This window comes from Polypterus senegalus, chromosome 3 (assembly GCF_016835505.1).
Source record: "Polypterus senegalus isolate Bchr_013 chromosome 3, ASM1683550v1, whole genome shotgun sequence".
Taxonomy (NCBI): Eukaryota; Metazoa; Chordata; class Cladistia; order Polypteriformes; family Polypteridae; genus Polypterus; species Polypterus senegalus.
In genome coordinates, this window is record NC_053156.1 from 103,678,131 (window position 1) to 103,699,926 (window position 21,796).

General features: G+C 37.6%; 1 protein-coding gene across 4 annotated transcripts in view; it reads left to right on the plus strand.

Annotated features, from left to right (window-relative positions):
• Positions 1 to 21,796, plus strand: part of acp1 (acid phosphatase 1) — a 76,206-nt gene that overhangs the window by 19,755 nt on the left and 34,655 nt on the right. For 2 of the 4 annotated variants that reach the window (XM_039747714.1, XM_039747716.1), the window contains exons 2-3: positions 2,537 to 2,610; positions 3,031 to 3,144. In XM_039747714.1, coding sequence (XP_039603648.1) covers positions 2,537 to 2,610; positions 3,031 to 3,144 — 188 coding nt within the window. Of the gene's footprint in view, positions 1 to 2,536; positions 2,611 to 2,859; positions 2,974 to 3,030; positions 3,145 to 21,796 lie in introns of all 4 variants that reach the window. The other 2 variants (XM_039747713.1, XM_039747715.1) reach the window with 1 other exon arrangement.

Consider the following 21,796-nt stretch of genomic DNA (forward strand, 5'->3'; position numbering starts at 1 on the left):
TGTGCAAACAGCCCCTCTGCTCACACCCCCTCCGTCAGGCAGAGAAAGTGAGAAAGATAGAGAGAAGCAAATGAGCACCGCGCGGGAAGCATATCTTATAGCATTGAGGAGTTTTAGTTAATATGTAATACAGTACATGCTCTGATTGGGTAGCTTCTAAGCCAACCGCCAATAGCATCCCTTGTATGAAATCAACTGGGCAATCAAACTGAGGAAGCATGTAACCTAAATTAAAAGACCCATTGTCCGCAGAAAGCGGCGAACCAGAGAAAAATCTGTGATATATATTTAGATGTGCTTACATTTAAAATCCGCGATAGAGTGAAGCCGCGAAAGTCGAAGCGCGATATAGCGAGGGATTACTGTATATATTTTTGTCCAGGTAGATAAGTTACATCATCTTTATTAATGTTTAGTAATCCAACTCGGGAACAGAAAGGGTGCAATGTTAACCATGACTCTAATGATAAATCATTCTGACTATCCAGTTATAAAATGTGGTGAACCATATGCCTTTGGAGGGAACAATGAAAACTTTCACCAGTTATGTCATGTTCCACTGAATGAAACAACAAATGTTAAAAGTTCTTTTTAAATGTAAATCTGTGACTCCTTTGTGCAGATCTGACAGCAGTCTGTTTCTCTTACAAATGTGTTATTAGATAGCAACCTGTTACCTTCAGGGTATTGAGGAGGTGGGGCCAGAAGGCTGAAATGTCTCTAAATGACAGGTTCCAAAGGACATACTGGGAAATGATGTGCAAATTACAGGGGGAAGATATCAAGGGACTCCATCCTTGCATCACAAACTAAATTAATATCAGTGCCATCTCTGTTGTTCCCTGAAAATGGTGCACATCTTTCCAATCAACAAGCTCTGGATTACTAAGTAACTAAAGCCTCATGAATTAAAAGAGAGTGCCTTCAAATCTCATGACAGAGAGACTCTGAAGGAAGCACAGTAAATGTTGAAGATTAAGCTGAGAGAAAGGAAATAAGTTTGCAGAGCTAAAATAGAAATTACCTTGGCTGCTTCCTTGGGACTTGCATCCTACCACTTTATGGTCAGAATATCTTGTGGGGTCTTACAATGCTCTTGTGCCTGATGTCCTTAAGGAAATTACATGATTTCATCAAAGCCACCACTTTGTCTCCATTATTCAATAAACACTTTTATGCTGGGCAAACAATAACACAACTACAGATTGACCAAATGTGTAGTGCCAGGATTAAAAGTAATATCAAATGAATAATCTTACAATCATCTTTAGATTTTTTGAGTTATTCCTCAGGATTGTATTTATGAACTTTTTTTTTTTAGTTGTGTTTGCATATAATCCGGAAAGCACTTGTTACATAAGACCATGTCTGCATGCAACAACTTGGGGAGAGAGGAGGAGGGGATTAGGTTTAGGGTTAGACCAATTATGTTGAGATATGGCACACTTCAGAGAATTTGGTCAAGTTAATTCAATTTTCACTCAGATATCTCGAACATATTGTGTTGTACAAAGTTTTAAAATTTCAAAGTCTCCAATTGAAAAAGCATTTGTGAATTTGCAAAACCATCTCCCATTAAACGTAGAAACATTCAGTTTCAGTTTTTATCTTTGGAACTGTTGCTTGAACTTGGATATTTTCCTTTTACTCGTAAAGGAAAGGTGTGGGTGACCTAACTTATATTAACATAAGATGTGTTTAAAAATGTATAATGGCATAGGGAGGTGGGAGACTTGAGTGGCTTATACCACTGTTCTCTGACACTCTGCCCTCATCATTCAGTCCCAGGTATGCACAAATGGCCATGGCAAGTCCTTGATCTTCTTGCCCATCTTGTACCATTTGTATGCCTGATATACAAAAAATTGGTTCCTTTCTAAGTTCTTACTTATTTATATAATTCAAATTAATTACTGTGTTTTAAATAATATTAATTGTAGATATGTTTCAATTGCTAATTATTGGATACTACCCTGTTAGGTATATTTTCAAAAATGTTATGGTTTATGAAAGCTGAGTAACATTAAGTGACAGACCCTCCATCATTATCACACCTGAATCGATACCATTGTCACATCATTTTAATTTCAATCTGCTGTGTATGAAAGCTGTAGAGTCACAACAAGCCCATTTATGCTCTGTTTTTAACATGTACGTAATATAGCCTACCAGCACATTCAGTTGCATTCTGTGATCACTATTACTTTAAAATATGACTCATTTGTTAAAACTATTTAATAAATAAAAATGCAATAAAGTACTTGTGGATGAAGTAACTATGAAATGCTTCAGCTTTCATATCTGTTAGCTTAGTCACTGAATATATATCATTGCTGTACCATTTGTGCATTGTGTAACTTTCTTTAATCACTATCTAAATTTTCAGAACAAGTGAATGTTTGTTTGGAACCATTGAAAAGGAAGAGAATGGATTTATCTTTTCTAAATTGGTATATTTATTAGTAGACTTTGGAACTGCATACATTTCTAGTTCTGTTTCTCAAACACTAATTTTATGTTTGTGTATCTTTTGCAGGGAATATTTGTCGTTCCCCAATCGCAGAAGCAGTGTTCCGAAAAATGGCAAGTGACAATGGTGTTGTAGACCAAGTAAGTTTTTGTAAATGTTGCTTAATGAGAGGAATATATAGTTATTTATTTATAATTATAAAGTTGTTAAAATTGTATTTGTTTGCATGTAACTAAGTTCTGTTTTTATGTGCTAAATAAATAGCTTTATTGTTTACTTAAGTAGTATTCAGTTTTTAGCAATAGTCTTTATTAAAGTGTGCAAGAGTAATCATTTTTAAGAGCACTTCATGTTTTGTTTTTTTTGTGTGTAATACTCTATTTGTATAGTGGAGAATAGACAGTGCAGCAACATCAACTTATGAAATAGGAAACCCCCCTGATTATCGTGGATTGGCCTGCATGAGGAAGCATGGCATTGCCATGAATCACATTGCCAGACAGGTACTGCTTTCCTTTCTTTGTTTTTGATTAGTAGTAGTTTTGTATTTTCTGTTTCAGTGGGTTATAGACAGTGGTGCTGTTTCAGATTGGAATGTGGGATGCTCTCCAGATGCGCGTGCACTGGACTGCCTTAGGAAGCATGGCAATGAGACAAGCCACAGGGCAAGACAGGTATGCAACACTAATATGTTCATTTTTCATTATTTATTTTCTTTTAGGATAAAATGTAACATCTGAGTAGTAATAATTGCTATACTATTACTGAGGTATAATGGATCCCTTCCAAAATAATGTGCTTTTGTGTTTTTTTTTTAAAAGGGGGGTAGATTCATTATTTTTATAATTGTCGTGCCAGCCAACAAACCCATATTTTTTGGAGAACTTATCACTTGGTCAGTTCATAGTGGTAAGTAGTAATAAATATTCTCAGTGCTTGGCCTGGGTGGCTGGTGTGGATATGGGATGACTAGCATGAACTATGTGAAGATTCTAAAAATAGCGATTCTTACTTGCACATCTGATAACACAGATGTAGAATTTGGGGGAACAGTATCACTTTAGTATCTGCCAGGTTAGCAGTAATGATCATGTAAGTTGAGAAGAATAAAATGTTTTTCATATCTTTTTTTCCCCTTATTGAAAAGCACTTTTCTATTCATTATCATCTTAGGGACGCCACCTATAATCTGTGGAGTAGGTTGTGTGTGTGTTTAGCTGTGAGCTGTTTCTCAGAAAACAACTAACAGTAGTTGAATCTCAAGACGTTCATCGTGCAAAGCTGCAGTAAACTGCTCAAAGCCGCATTAGTCTCAGGGCTGCAGAAAACCCACCAGTAATAATCAGGAAATAGATTCTTAGTAAAATCATGTCATTTTTGGTTTTTGGTGAAAGTTGTTTTCTGCTGAACTTCCCTTTCCTACTTTAGTTTTTGCTTGACACTAGAATCCCTGAAGCTTAACCTTTTTTTTTTGGATGTCCTTGACGTCCTTGAGATTTCCTATTATATGCCAAGAAGCTTGCATCTCCTTATCACTGTGGTAATAGCCTGCTTTTGTTTTGCGACTGTGTGGATTAGCAGAATGCAACCTGCTACACCCCCCTCCCTCCCCATTCAGTCAGATAAAGGCATCCCCCTCCTGCAATCCTCACAGCTGAAGTCTTTGTTGAAGTGTTTTATTTGGTGATGCGTTTTGTAAGGAATTTATATAGTGTAAAAGAATGAGTCTCAACAGACTGAAAAAGGTTTGGAATGAACTGAACTAGTTTGGCAAGATGGAGATTTTATAGGCTGTAAACGGGAAATGTCATTTAACCGGAACAGGAAGTGACATCAGTCTTGAGACTGGAACAGGAAATGATGTTCAATCAGGCAGGTTTTCCCGTATTTGGTCTGCAGAGGTAACAGAAATAGGTTTAGAGCACCCCTCCACCCCCTGGCCCAATGGGTAATCACTTCCACTTGGTCCATTCACCTCGCTTCTAGTCGCACGTGTGTGACAATGGTTAATGACATACCATAATTTGAAATACATCTCATGTGTGCTCTGTGTTTACAACGATCTTTGTAAATGTAGAATGACCAAGGAAATACGAGGCAAGAAATGCTGAACATGCAGCTAAAGCAGAAAATGTTTCCATATGCTATAGTAATAATGACATATTTTTGACATGAAGTGTAGGATGTGTGAAGACTGAATCCCAACTATCCAATAAACATTTTCACAAAAGGTTTAACAAAACAAGTATACCTTTATTCAAGAATAAAACCAAAGAAAAATAAATTGCTCAATTTTGACATTTTCTGAAGCCCAACTATCAGTCAGTACAAAGTAAAAAACATTTGCATGCATGTGTGCTTGCTCATTTCATCTTCAACCAGGTGACTCGCTGGTAACGCTGCTCCGTCGCAGATCTGCAGAGTGGAAAAATATCTGCTGAAAGCATGTATATAATATACTAGCAAAATACCCGCGCTTCGCAGCGGAGAAGTAGTGTGTTAAAGAAGGTACGAAAAAGAAAAGGAAAAATTTTAAAAATAACGTAACATGATTGTTAATGTAATTGTTTTGTCATTGATATGAGTGTTGTTCTCATCTCTATCTCTATATATATATATATATATATATATATATCTCTATATATCTCTATATATATATATATATATATATATATGTTGTTCTCATATCTATCTATATATATATCTATCTATCTATATATTATATATATATATATATATATATATATATATATATATATATATATATATACCGCGCTTTGGCAGCGGAGAAGTAGTGTGTTAAAGAAGTTATGAAAAGAAAAGGAAACATTTTAAAAATAATATAACATGATTGTCAAAGTAATTGTTTTGTGTATTTGGCGGCAGCGTCACAAAGTTTTTTCGTCTAGCTGCATCAGAAAATGTACCACGGACGTCTGACACGCCTCCTTTTTACTGTTTTCTCACAGCTTGGATTGCTGCTGTCATATATACACACACACACGCACACACACACGCACACAAACACACATACACATATACATACATATCTTCATATCTACATATCTATATACATATCTACATATACACATATATATATACATACCTATCTACATCATATATACACACACATACATACATACACACACACAAATTATATATATGTGTGTATGTATGTATGTATGTATGTGTGTGTGTGTGTGTGTGTGTGTGTGTGTATATATATATATATATATATATCTATATATATATATATAATATATATATAATGTAGATAGGGTGTGTGTGTGTGTGTGTATATATATATATATATATATATACAGTGGTGTGAAAAACTATTTGCCCCCTTCCTGATTTCTTATTCTTTTGCATGTTTGTCACACAAAATGTTTCTGATCATCAAACACATTTAACCATTAGTCAAATATAACACAAGTAAACACAAAATGCAGTTTTTAAATGATGGTTTTATTATTTAGGGAGAAAAAATCCAAACCTACATGGCCCTGTGTGAAAAGTAATTGCCCCTGAACCTAATAACTGGTTTGGCCACCCTTAGCAGCAATAACTGCAATCAAGCGTTCTGATAACTTGCAATGAGTCTTTTACAGCTCTGGAGGAATTTTGGCCCACTCATCTTTGCAGAATTGTTGTAATTCAGCTTTATTTGAGGGTTTTCTAGCATGAACCGCCTTTTTAAGGTCATGCCATAGCATCTCAATTGGATTCAGGTCAGGACTTTGACTAGGCCACTCCAAAGTCTTCATTTTGAGTTTCTTCAGCCATTCAGAGGTGGATTTGCTGGTGTGTTTTGGGTCATTGTCCTGTTGCAGCACCCAAGATCGCTTCAGCTTGAGTTGATGAACAGATGGCGGACATTCTCCTTCAGGATTTTTTGGTAGACAGTAGAATTCATGGTTCCATCTATCACAGCAAGCCTTCCAGGTCCTGAAGCAGCAAAACAACCCCAGACCATCACACTACCACCGCCATATTTTACTGTTGGTATGATGTTCTTTTTCTGAAATGCTGTGTTCCTTTTACGCCAAATGTAACGGACATTTGCCTTCCAAAAAGTTCAACTTTTGTCTCATCAGTCCACAAGGTATTTTCCCAAAAATCTTGGCAATCATTGAGATGTTTCTTAGCAAAATTGAGACGAGCCCTAATGTTCTTTTTGCTTAACAGTGGTTTCGTCTTGGAAATCTGCCATGCAGGCGTTTTTGCCCAGTCTCTTTCTTATGGAGGAGTCGTGAACACTGACCTTAATTGAGGCAAGTGAGGCCTGCAGTTCTTTAGACGTTGTCCTGGGGTCTTTTGTGACCTCTCGGATGAGTCGTCTCTGCGCTCTTGGGATAATTTTGGTCGGCCGGCTACTCCTGGGAAGGTTCACCACTGTTCCATGTTTTTGCCATTTGTGGATAATGGCTCTCACTGGAGTCCCAAAGCTTTAGAAATGGCTTTATAACCTTTACCAGACTGATAGATCTCAATTACTTTTGTTCTCATTTGTTCCTGAATTTCTTTGGATCTTGGCATGATGTCTAGCTTTTGAGGTGCTTTTGGTCTACTTCTCTGTGTCAGGCAGCTCCTATTTAAGTGATTTCTTGATTGAAACAGGTGTGGCAGTAATCAGGCCTGGGGGTGGCTACGGAAATTGAACTCAGGTGTGATACACCACAGTTAGGTTATTTTTAACAAGGGGCAATTACTTTTTCACACAGGGCCATGTAGGTTTGGATTTTTTTCTCCCTAAATAATAAAACCATCATTTAAAACTGCATTTTGTGTTTACTTGTGTTATATTTGACTAATGGTTAAATGTGTTTGATGATCAGAAACATTTTGTGTGACAAACATGCAAAAGAATAAGAAATCAGGAAGGGGGCAAATAGTTTTTCACACCACTGTATACACACATACATACATATATATACACATACATATACTTGTGTGTATAGCTTTTATATATGTGTGTGTATAGCTTTGGTCACTGAGTGCAAGGGAGAAATAATAAAATATAGTCTATAAGTTATTAAACAGTAAAACATTAACGTTTTAAGAAGTACAGGTACATTGAGCACTACTGGAGTGGTTGCGGGTAAACTACATTTTAAAGACTGTGTAACACAACAGGTAAGTAACTAACAGCAGCTAAAATATATATGGATCATCTCTCGGTAGTAGATCCCTTTTGAAAGGCGCTACACGACAGGTGTGGTATAGAAATTACATTTTCTATGTGAACGTTTAAATTTGTGCCTCTGGTAATGTGCCTTACCGGCATTTAAAGAAAATTAGTTTTGTGTCCTCTGCAGTGTTAAGCGAGAAAGGCTTTAGTTTGGAACAAAAGGAAAAAGTTGTAAAGAAAGGAAAGTTGCCTTTTTATATAGTATAGAGATGTGTTTGCTGGCGTTATGATCACCTTTTGGGACAGTCGCGTGGGTCTTGTGTAGACTGGTGAGGCGTCCTCGCCATTAATCGGCTGTGATGGCACTGTCAGTCCTCTACTCGTGTGCGTGTCTTCATAATCCGGGTGAGAACCTCATAATCGTTATCGTGCAAAAGAAAGTGTGAATCGCCTTAATATTATTTTGCCGTGGTGTAGAAAAGGGGTCCCGTGTTTGCACTTGTCTGGGCTATAGCGCAGGGAGGATGAAAAAATTAAAAGTGCTCACTTTGACTTAAGGCAGAAGCGCAGTCAGCGTCTCAAAGGCCGGCACAGCTATGCGCTGCGCTGGCTGCTCGACTTTTGTAGGGCAGGAGACCACAGTTTTGCAGACACGTTCATGATATCAAAAGTCTCAGCTCTTTGGAGGTCATTCATATATTATATGATATATATGTATATATATATATCAAAATACCCGCCCTCAGCGGAGAAGTAGTGTGTTAAAGAAGTAATGAAAAGAAAAGGAAACATTTTAATAATAGCGTAACATGATTGACATTGTCATGAGTGTTGCTGTCATATATATGCCTGCCTAAATAAGTCACCCTCGCTTTGCTCTTACTTTATTTACCGTTCATTTAATCACGGCTAGTGTCGGAAAAATTATAAAATGGAAGGAGGATGGCTTTACCAAAACAATTATTGATGGCGAATCGATTATTCATAAAGCTTGAATTGGTGATGTTTTTCTGTGTTAACCTCATATTTTTTCATACTTCTTCTCAAACTAAGGTGGTGCGAGGGTAAAATGAATCGGGAATGCGCTGATCAAAGTAATCGGTGTACCAGGAAATCATGCATTGACAAAAGCTCCCATTTGCTTGTAATGCAAAGTGTGATTAAATGCATTATTTTTAAGCGTTATGGAGCACATGCATCGAAGCTTCTCAGCTGTGCTTGTGCTAAGAAAAGGAAAGATTTTAAAAATAACGTAACACGATTGTCAATGTAACCTTTTGTAAGTAGTGCCTGGAGGATTCAGTGTGGAGAAACTCTATAGAGACAGCGTGTGTATTAACTTGTGGATTTTTCTGTGAGTATTTGGTGGCAGTCTGACCAAGTTGCTTCGGAAGACGGCGTTAGCTGCAGAGCTCAGCTCAGAGCCAAATGAGATGAATGGGAGGGGAGATGATGACGTGACTCCCCCACCCGCCTTAACTGTCAATCCCCACAAACACAGTCTCGAATTTGCATAAGCACACCCCTTCACCTACAATTTTAACTTAGTTATAAAGTGATCAAAACTCTCGTTTATATCCTCGCGTCCTCTCATTAAACTTGTATCCCGCATTACCTGTGGGCATGTGAAACGCCAGCGTAGCCTGTCTATGAACTTAATTTAAAGTTTAGGTTTACACCTTGCTTTCTTTCGAGGTAGCAGCAGTCATGAATATGGTAGTATATGTCACTTTCGCTTCGCTTCTTATTGTTTAGCTGCCTTCTCAATTATATAATGCATGTTTTCTTAAGGGCTTTTGGTGGTCTTCCTGGTTTTCTACGCACTGCGTTGGCAGTCAGTTCACGTGATTACGTGAGAGGCGTGATGATGTCACACGAAACTCCGCCCCGTCATTGCCAGCTCAACTCCATTACAGTTAATGGAGAAAATACCTTCCAGTTATGACCATTAGGCGTAGAATTTCGAAATGAAACCTGCCCAACTTTTGTAAGTAAGCTGTAAGGAATGAGCCTGCCAAATTTCAGCCTTCTACCTACACGGGAAGTTGGAGAATTAGTGATGAGTGAGTGAGTAAGTGAGGGCTTTGCCTTTTATTAGTATAGATATATATATATAGATATATATATATATTTCACACACACACACATAAACATATATATATATACATATCTATACATATACACATATATACATACATATATATATCTACATATATACACATACATATCATACACACATATATACATACACACACACATATATAAACATATATATACATATACATACATATCTACATATATACACACACAGCTATTTCAGATCAGTGCAATACGCTGCTTGTTAAAACGGATGACTCCGCTCTTACGTGCAAGTCTGCGTGGATATTATGAACTATCGATTTGTTCAAGTTCTATTTAAATTTTAAATAGAAGGAATTTTTATTTAGTCGACAGAAATATCTTTGGTAGGAATGGTAAAACAGACAGGAATATTATTTGTGAATAAATCAACTCAAACCTTAAACAACTTATAATATTTTGCTCTCCATAAAAATATATCCTGTCTAAATTATACAAGTTAGAAATAAAGTAAGCGTTAAAAGAACAAACATTCAAATTTCTTTACTCTTATGTAATTTTATATAAAAATAAACTTAGATTTTAAATATCCCAAAAGATTTTGCTCTCCATAAAAATATATCCTGTCAAAATTATACAAATTCAAATATGAACATGCTGCATAACAAAACCTGGAAATATAAATAAAATGTGTTCCTTTCAGCAATAACAAATCAAATCATTCAGTTGTCTTTGCTCATATGTCATTTTAGAGCTGGACGCCTGGCATCTTTTTGGCCACAGGTTCGTTTCTGTTTGGTGTGAGGTTCTGTGTTGTGGAGATTCTCAGGATGGATTGCAGGTGCTCATCAGTGAGGCGACTCCTGTGTGCTGTTTTGTTAGTCTTTATCACTGAGAAGAGCTTCTCACACAGATATGTGCTACCAAACATGCACAAGGTTCGAGCCGCATGTAGACGGACTTTTTGTTCTTCAAAGTCACCAAAGCGCCGTGCAAACTCAGTGCGCTCAGTTTATCAGCAAAGTGCGTTTGGGAACACCGTAGTGACGACTTGGTTTAACATTACTTGGCAACAGGGAAAGTGGGGCAAGGTGCACTGGTGCATTTGTGTCTCCCATAAAAGCAGCTTCACTTGAAATCACTTTGTGATTGTGCACGGTAAAGCGTCCGCTGAAGTGTCAGATTCTTATTTAATTATTCTGCTTTCTGTATCTTCTGCATTGCATTCAGGTTACCCTGATGTTTTGTCTCATAGTGCCGTCTTAGATTAAATTCTGTAATTACAGCCACATTAGCTCCACAAATGAGACACATGGGTTCAGTAAACATATACTCAGCCTCCCATCGGTTTTTAAAGGCTCTATTTTCAGAATCAACTTTTCTCTTCAGCATCGTGTGAGCTAGCCGCAATAACTTGCAGCATCATAAGCTAGACTTGATTAGCGCGTAAGTGTTCGGCAAGGCAGCTGAAGCGCTGCATTATGGGATCTGTAGTTTATTGTGTTACCAGCGCTTCATATACCGGGCTTTAATAACAATAATACAGTATATAAAATGATCTCGCGGGCGGATATAATTACGCGGGCGGATGTGGCCCGGCCCTTGAGTTTGACACATATGGACTAAATAGAACTTGAAAAGATATATTTTTTTCAAATGTGATCGCGTAATTCAGATAGAGTTGATCCGCACTACAGCCTGCATGCCTCAATAAGTCATCCTCCCTCGCTCTTACTTTTTACCGTTCATCTAATGAATACACTGAGTATGGCTTTACCAAAACAATCATTGATGGCGAATAAAGTATCCATTATTCGAGTATGTAGATCGGGATATATATATACATATATATATACCTGCGTATCGCAGCTGAGAAGTAGTGTGTTAAAAAGCTAGAAAAGAAAAGGGAACATTTTAAAAATAGCGTAACATGACTGTCAATATACAGTATTTGTTTTGTGAGTGTTACTGAGTGTTGCTGTCATCAAGGATTTGATTATCATTATTTCTTTCAATCAGGTTCGTATTTGTAGGATGTGTTGTGTTCAAGTTACATTCCGTGTTTGTCAATCGTTGTAAAGATGACAGGTTTCATTCATCGATTCGTTTCTTACTGCATCAATAAACAGCTCGTCTTCTTCTTTATCTGAGACCTGACACACTGCATGCACGGGTTTTTTTTACACTGTCTTCCTTTAGCGGGACATTGACTTTTTCCAACGTGTGCTTTGTTTCCGCAGTAGCTGGATTTATGAATATGCTTATCAGGCGCTTCATATTTTTGCTGCCTTTTCAATTGTGTAATTCGGTTTTGTTCAGCTCTTTGGAACTGTTGTTTTTGTCTGTGCACTGTGTCAGTTCCCGTGAGCCACTCGGTGTACATGCATCGAAGGTTCCCAGCTGTGCTGGTGCCATCTCGTGCTATGTCCATGGCTGTATTTAATGTTACCTTAGTCCTGGCACTTAAAACTTTCTCTCGCAGTTTGCTGAGTTTGTGTCAAACACCACCCTGACCATCTCATCTTCCTCTCCATAAGCACAGTCCTTCACCCGTGAATATTTAGTGGAGTTTGCTATTGGATTGCCGCTGACGGACGGCCTTATATGGGCAGGCACTAAATTACAAACGCCAGCGGCAGCCTGTCTATGAACTTAATTTAAAGTGTAGGTTTACATCGTGCTTTCCGAAGTAGCAGAACTCATATATATGGTTGTATATGTCACTCGCTCGCTTCTTATTGTTTCGCTGCCTCTCAATTATATAGTGCATGTTTTCTTCAGCGCTTTTTTGAGGTCTTCCTGGTTTTCTATGTACTGCGTGATTACGTGAGAGGCGTGATGATGTCACACGAAACTCCGCCCCCACGGCGTTGAAGCTCATCTCCATTACAGTAAATGGAGAAAAACAGCTTCCAGTTATGACCATTACGCGTAGAATTTCAATATAAAACCTGCCCAACTTTTGTAAGGAAGCTGTAAGGAATGAACCTGCCAAATTTCAGCCTTCCATCCACACGGGAAGTTGGAGAATTAGTGATGTGAGTGAGTGAGTGAGTGAGGGCTTTGCCTTTTATTAGTATAGATAAGAACTTGTATTTCCCTTAAATGATAAAAAAACACAATTAAGATCTCAAAAAACTAATTCTTACTTCCCTGGGAAGACCACTTTAACTGGAACCTAGATTTAAAAATTAAGTTGTGTGGTTTCCAAATTCTGAAGCTTGCAGGACTGTAAAGGTAGAGGATAATTTGGAAGCTGAACGTGAATTGTGATGGCTGATCATTAGTTTAAAACCCTAAAATTAATAAAGCATTTCTCTGTTGATGTTGGGTGTTTACAAAATTTGATGTATATGCTGTAAATTTATGAGCTTTTAGAGAAACTAGGAAAGAGTCATGCATGTGCCTTATCTTCTCACCTCATTTTCTATTGTGAATTTCTCCTTGGGGCTTAATAAAGTATCTATCTATCTAAACTACTTTTCTGGTGTGCATCGAGGTTGCAGCAGGTCAGATCAGGCATCCATGTCCCCAGCTACAGATTGCAGGTCTTCCTGACGAATTCCCAGGCTTTTCTAAGCCAATTATGAGATACTATCCCTCAAGCATATCCTGTATCATCTGCAGGTTCCCTGCCCAGTGGGATATGCTTGAAGCAACTCGAGGAGAACCCGTCTTCCCTTAATCTGCAGGAAAAGTGGCACTACACTGAGACTGTCCTAAATTATTAAGCTTCTCATCCTATCCTGGAGTAACAGCTCCAGCCACCCTGCATAGATGTCTCATTTCTGCTATTTACACTTATGATTGGTTCTGGGCAATAGCACTTTTTGACAATATTTTTTCATTTATTTATGCAGAAATGAGCAAGGCTTGTGGCCTATCACGACGTGTGTAGTCTTGGCAAAATGCCAGAACAGCAGCCACTCCTGCTGCATTTTGTGGTATTGCACATCCCTATAAGTTAGAAAAGCAATTGCAAAAAGTGTGATCCTGAATAGTGTGAGGAGAGATGTCATGTAGAAATGAGTACCTGGTGCGTGACACCGAGGAAGAAAGTATGTTAGCTGCTGATGAAGATACAATACTAAAGAAACAGTATACATCAAATGTTTGGTAGTGGTTAATTTATTGCAAATCAATCCAACCACAAATAAATCCAGCATGCAAAATATGCCGCCACCAGATACTTACAGAAAAGTGTAATAGAACATATTATTCCACCAGTTGCAAAGATACCATTCTATAAAATATGAAGATTGTCAGAGAGAACATTCAACTGTTGTGGGAACCAAGTATTTAAACAGTGGTGCTGTACCTAGACAGTAGTCCAGCTTGTTGAGGTTTGCAGCCATGACACCACATATTTATTCTTTAGCTGACACCAACATCTGAGATACAATTGGTTATGTTTCTTTTTAGTTTTCCAGTTGGAGCACAGGCAGGTGAAGCAACTTGCTTGTGGTCACACAGTGTCAGTAGTGGGATTTGACCACACAACATCAGGGTTTGAAGTTCAAGGTCCAAAACCTTAATCACTATGCCACACTGCCACAGAATCAGAACGTCACAACTGCAGTCATCAATTTTACTCAGTGTTGTCTTTAAAGAAGACTGCAGGAACATTTGAAAGTTTTTGACTTGAGGAATCAATTTCCTGGCCAAAAATATTTTTCCAATACCAAGGTGTGGCAGCTTTATAATTAATGTCGGGCTAAGCAGGAGGTTGCGTGGAAAGACACAAGATACTTTGCTACTACTCCAGATTTACATTCAAGTTGGACATCTGAGCCATGCATAACTCTTACTATACTCTACATTAACACAGCAACAACAACATTTATTTATATAGCACATTTTCATACAAACAATGTAGCTCAAAGTGCTTTACATGATGAAGAAAGAGAAAAAAGACAAAATAAATAATTAAAATTAGGGAACACTAACATAGAATAAACAGAATGAAATTGCTTCCATACTGCTTTTTTTCTAGAGTTGCAAACAGTGAAAACCCTCTGTTTCACTCAATGATGCCACGTGATACTAGAGGCTTAGAGAGAACCGCTATGTCTGTTTAATGACAGGAGAGTAAAACAAGCACTGTCAGTTCTGTGTCACTGAGACACAATTACTTACGTTTCTTTTGTTGTTTCCAGTTGGAGCACAGGCAGTTTGCTTGCTCAGAAACACACAGTATCAGGTTTGAATCCATTATATAAGGGTTTAATCTCCAATGACTGCACCACAGTACCACTGCCATGTTGCCTGTAACCTGTGTACTGCTGTTCAATATTTACTAAACTGCTACCACCGGATTCCTTTACTCTTTCCAAGAAAAAGAAATGGTGTTAACTGCTTTGTTACACACACTTCTCACTTTAGAGGTAAAAATAATATATATTCATGTATTATTACTAAGCTATTATTCTTATTAGTAATATATGTAATAAGTATATAAGTATATTACTTTGTTTGTACTTAAATGTATTTGCATGGTTACATTGCATTGTTATATACCTTGTTAATTTGAGCTACTGTAAAGAAGTACAACTATTTCACTGTAAAATTTTCAGTTTTTAAGCAACTTGTGTATGGTATGTACTCATGGAGTAATATGTAGTTCTACATCTTGATAAATGTCAAGAATGATCAATACAGTAAATAAAATTTTGATATTTTTGTCCATATCGTCAAGCTCTACTGAATCTCATTACCATAGGCATCTTCAGTGATGTAGATTTACTGGTAAACTCAAGAGTTTTGTTTATAGAATCCGCTCCCACTGCAGTGGAGCAGTGACTGCAGAATAGCTGTAACTGGTCCAATCTGCTTGTTAAACTCCCATTCTCCTTTTTCATAACGTAAGATGAAGATCCTAAGTTGCTTGAACTCCTCCACTAAGGAAAGTTGCCCCCACCCCAATCTGAATAGAGCAATCTATTTTTTTTCTGAGAATGTACCAGAACATCAGACTTGGAGGTGCTGATCTTCATCTCAGATGGCTCACACTCAGCAATAAATCATTCAAGTTAGTGCTCAAGGTCCCAGTCAGATGAGAAAATGATAAAGCCTCCACGATCGGACACACTCGCATCCTTGGCTGTCTTTTGACTTTCTGTTCATGAAAACCACAAACAGGAGTGGTGACAAGACAACGTCTTGGGAGAATCCCCCACTCACAATGAACAAATTTGAACACAGCTCTCACTACATTAATGTAGGGAATGAATAGCATGTGAGAAAAGCACATATTCCTGTAGCATCTCTCGCATACAGTCCCAAATGGTCATAAGCTTTTTCTAAATCTGCAAAACACATGTACAGTGATCCCTAGCTACAGTGGTGTGAAAAACTATTTGCCCCCTTCCTGATTTCTTATTCTTTTGCATGTTTGTCACACAAAATGTTTCTGATCATCAAACACATTTAACCATTAGTCAAATATAATGTAGGTTTGGATTTTTTTTGCTCCCTAAATAATAAAAACCATCATTTAAACACTGCATTTTGTGTTTACTTCTGTTATATTTGACTAATGGTTAAATGTGTTTGATGATCAGAAACATTTTGTGTGACAAACATGCAAAAGAATAAGAAATCAGGAAGGGGGCAAATAGTTTTTCACACCACTGTATATAGCGCTTCGACTTTCGCGGCTTCACTCCATCGCGGATTTTAAATGTAAGCTTATCTAAATATATATCACAGATTTTTCGCTGGTTCACGGATTTCTGCGGACAATGAGTCTTTTAATTTATGGTACATGCTTCCTCAGTTTGTTTGCCCAGTTGATTTCATAAAAGGGACGCTATTGGCGGATGGCTGAGAAGCTACCCAATCAGAGCACGTATTACATATTAAATAAAACTCCTCAATGATATACGATATGCTTCCCGCACGGTGCTTCACACACTTCAAAGCTCTAACAGCCCGTATTCATTTTTGATTGTTTACTTTTCTCTGTCTCTCTCACTCTCTCTGACATTCTCTGCTCCTGATGGAGGGGGTGTGAGCAGAGGGGCTATTTGCACAGAGGCTATTTGCTTAGAAGATATGGACGCTCTTGTAAAAAATGCTGAAAGACTACCTTCACATTGATCCCTTCATTGCTGCCGCTTTATCGCGGTACTTTGAAAACTTAAAACCCCAACAGCCCTATTGATTTTTGATTGTTTACTTTTCTCTCTCTCTCTCTCTGACATTCTCTGCTCCTGACGGCACTCCTTTGAAGAGGAAGATATGTTTGCATTCTTTTAATTTTGGGAAAGAACTGTCATCTCTGTCTTGTCATGGAGCACAGTTTAAACTTTTGACTAAAGGGTGTTGTTTCATATCTAGAGGGCTCTAATAATGTTAAAAAAATGTATTTAGATGGTTGTAAACAGGTTTTCTATGCTGTGAAACTGCAACTGTGAAAATATTAGATTTATAAATAAAGAATCGTACTTCCTGGAAATTCATTTATCTGTCTGGAGTGGATTAACCATGATAAACGAGGGTTTACTCTATAACTGTGCTGAGAATATTTATAAACAGTGTGGGAGAGTTTCTAAGAGCTTAAAATACATAAAGATAACCATACAAACATATGGTTTCTACTTCGCGGATTTTCACCTATCGCGGGGGGTTCTGGAACACAACCCCCGCGATCGAGGAGTGATTACTGTATACTGTGTTATCATATTACAGTGCCCCCACAGTAATTGTACCAGGGAGAAGAACTGGCCTTCTGTTCTATGGCCAGACCAGAATCCAAATTGTTCCTCCAGCACGTTAGGCACATGCAAGGGTGCTGGAGCCATACTTGGGAGGCTGAGGAGAGTGATCCCTCTGTAGCTGGAGCACATCATCTGGTCACCTTTCTTAAATATGGAGAACACCACAGCAGTTTGCCATTCCACTGGTACTTTACCCACCTTCCATCCACCATTGAATAAAAGTGCTAACTACGCTATCCCAGCTCTGTCCAGCATTTTCAAAATATCTGGTTAAATTTTATCAACCCCAGCAGCCTTACCACCAGATAGTTTTGGATCACATTTGCTGCAATAGTTTCAAGGCCATTTGATGGTTATTCTCCATAGCCTCTTGGAACTCATTCTATTCTTTTGCTTCCACAACCACTTTTGCAGCAGCTGTCTAAGACTGTCAGTATTTATCAGCTGAGTCAGAAGATTCCACAGTGAGCATGCATGGACATTTGAAATATTCTGCCATTAAGCTGTAAAACAGAGTCCAACTGCAAGCTCAAATGCCCAAACCCATTATCTTGGTTATTCAGTGGACCCATTTAGTTAAAGCTACCAATAATCCATGCGAGACTGCAGGACCTGGTGTGCGCTGGTAATTGCAGACACATTTTTTTTCTTATTATTATTTTTTTTATATAAAGAATCTCATGGGATTTTTCATACCAGATAAATTTTGGATTAGACTCTGCATTATCACAAATTTTACTTTGCATGTAACATCCATTTGTCTGAACAAATGGAAGTTACATGCTGATAAAGAAATGCTTTCACAGTTCAAATAGATTTATTTTGCCAGCAATTAGTAAAATTAGACATTATGTACAGAGGCAATAAGCCACACCTGTTGGGTGGTTCTTCTTTCTTCAGCTTTTCTCTGTTTCAGTTTTTCACTTTCCTGCTTTACAGCATACTGAAGGGTGAAACGATAGAAAACGCCATACAGCAAACAGTCAGTCCACCTAAAACCGCATCAGCAAGTACAGTCCCCATATGATGTAAACTTCAAAAAGCTACTAATTAGAATATTGTAACCAGGGCAGTTGACTAGAAACTTAGTTAATACTTTAAATTCCTCCCAACGGGTGTTGTTAATTATAATAAAGCAGTGGCTCATCATAAGTAAAACAAATGCAAACATACAACTAGACAACAGTGATTCTTATTCCTAAGCAAAAGTCTTAAGCAAAACAATTTGACAAAAAGGAATGATGTTGTTGAATTCTATTGACAGCTGTACCTACTTAAAAGAATTTACTGTGGCATGAATGCCACATTACATCTTCTCTTTCTGAAGCCCAAACACTATTTTATAAAGATTTTAAAGTAAAATAAGTAGATTTCATGCTATTTATTTTTTCTCTAAACTTAATTATTTAAGGTATAGAAAGACCATTGATCAGTAGGGAGACTAGGACACTCGCACTTAATCACTAAAATGTAGTGTTTTTGTTCTAGGAAAAAGCTTTCAAGGGAACTTGTTAAGTAAATTGTCCTATGATCAGAATATGAAATTATGATAAATTTAAGATCATAAGACTTGGATTTAGATATCTTCACTATTTGATGCAAGTAACTGTGTATTGTGCTTTGGTGAATACTGAAGGTATCCTGTCATTTGCTACAAGACTGCTGTTTGATGCAAGAATCTGTACAATCACAAATTATGTAGTTGGGCATTTAATATAGTAGTATTTAAACTGAATCTTGATTTAGTAAGCAGTTTACTTATGGTTGATCTTTATTTTTCACAAATGTAATCCCTGTATTTGCAGCCTGTGTTTTTTAGTTGGCATTCTCAGCAGAACACTTGGATGCTGAAGGGCTCATAACCCATACATCTTGCATTATAGAAGCTTCTTTTTTATAATCTGATGGGTGAATTTAAATGAATAGATGGCTGGAATTTGAAACCTTTGTACAAATCAGTTAGATTTGACAAGGTACCAATGATGAAATCCTTGGCTTCAGTGAAGAAAAGTGTAGGTAGAAATGGAGCATTCATTACCAAGACCAGCGACAGATGAGCATAAAGGAAATGCATATACAGTGGGGTTTGTGTTCTTGCTCGGCGAGTCGGCCAAAGAGCTAATAATAGCATGCTTTAAGTGTAGGGTGATGAATGCAATTATCATACAGTGCTATGCATGGACAGACACTGCCAGTATAGAAGATAAGAGCAACTACAGAATACAGTCAGCCAGGTTGGAAATGAGACATATTAATATTCATGTTATGAATACCCACATATGCCAAAATAATTAGGACAGAGAGAGTACAATGGGGAAATAAATGTTAAGGTTGGGTAGATTTATTGAGATATGTAGTTATACTGAATTGAACTTTGATGAAAATAATTCCACAAACTCGTATGGATGGTAAAAGCCAAATGGATCTTTTCGCCATAAGTAAGAAATGGAGGAAGTAGTTGACGTCAGAAATGAGCGTCAAGCATATCCTCAGAACAGCTGGGAAAAATACATAACAAAAATAGTATACTTAGCATGCAACATATATAAACAATTATGCAATATGTACATGCATATTTACACAGTTACAGTATTTGAATTCTTATGGTAGGATATTTAACAACCTTACAGCCTTTAAAATGTGTCTGTACGTGTGTGAGTGCTAGTGATCCTATACTATTTAACAGAAGGGAGGAGTGAAAAAGGTAACTGTTCAGGATGATCGTGGTCTGTAGTTATACTGTTTAGCAAGTGATGTATAGGTCTTGGGGAAGGCAGCTGGGTGGCAGTAAGCTTCTATGCTGGCTTCACCACCCTCTTTAGTGCTTTATGATCTTGAGACGAGCAGGTGCAATACCAGGATGTGATGTAGCCAGTGAGAATGGACTCCACTGTACACCGTTAGAAGTTCTTGGAACAAATTAATAAATAGGATCTGTCCACATTTCTGAGGAAATGGAGGCACTGATTAATGTTTTTGACAAAAACTAAAATGTATTGGGTCAGTGTCACTTTGTCAGTAATAATCCAGAAATATAAAATTGCTCACTCTTTCAACAGTATACCCTCCAATGTAGAAGGAATTATGGCCATTTCTGACGTGTATTAAAGAGTTCCTTGGTTTTAATGACATTAAGGGTGAGATTATTGTTTTGACATCATTAAGTCAGCAGGTTCTCATCTGCTCTGTAAATCTCTAATCATTTTTAGTAATCAGACCTGTGATTGGTGGTGTCATCACTAAATTTAAAGGTGCTGTTGGAGTTGTGTCTGGCTACACAATAAGAGCTGAAAACGTAGTACAGAAAGGAACTCAAACTTGCCTACTTTTCCTTTTATAAAAACCGAAAAGGCGAACAACATTCCACTGTGTGCACTTCCAGCCTGTAAGCAAAAAAGCAGTCCAGCAGCAGAAAACACCTTAATTGCTTATATAGGCTAAAGTGTTTTATGACAGCTGGGACATTTATACAGTATTTGTTGATAAACATTGCTTATTGTATTCCCATATAGTGCCCTGAATCGGAATGAATTCTGAAACAGTGTTTGCCCTTACTACAATCTTAGTCTCACAAAAATATGCTTTCTCTCTACTTTACGTGCTACTTATCTTTAACTGAACTGTTGTTTCTATGTCTGTGTGTGAGGAATCTTGTTTTTGTAAGTTCTCAGCAGACAAAATTAGGACTGTGATGAAGAGTTCTGCAGCTTCTTTTACTTGGGTTTGTAAGGGCACTTAGGGTGAGAAGGAGCTGTGTGTTGAATCTGAAGAGAGTGAGTTTTAAAGTTAATGATAAGCAGTCTTAAACCCACTTAATCCAAATCTAGGTCACATGTGCTTGGGCTGTCAGCATTGATAAACAATTTTTATTGTAAAGCAGTTTAATGGAATGTTTTTGTTTTCATATTGAGGCAAAGACATACTAATTCTTAACTATCGAACATGGCACATAAAGCTGACCATGGGAAAAGCAAAGTGTCTCTTAAATGCAAGTGTTTAGAAGGTTGTGCTTCAGCTCAGCTCAGGTCTGGTCTGCCCTCTTTATGGAATCTCACTTGCTCTGTTTGTAGCTGATGCATTTCCATGGAGTAAGATCACTCACTGTCAATAATAATTGGTAAGTCAAATTTACATTTCACATGTGGTATGCTTGCACACACTTGTCAGGCATGAACAAACTGTCAAAAATACGTTACTGGACGTACATGGCATTCTCTATTGAAGTTATTTGTTACTATGCATGTGCCACAAAGGTGGAACGATGGAGTTATTTTTGACATTGATCCTACTCCATATAAATGGGCTAAGGCTTTGGTTGTCTGTTCAATTGCTGCCTTGGTGTTGCATTTTTGTGATCTAGCAGGAGGTCTCGGGGACCAGAGTTTTCTCTAGCAGCAT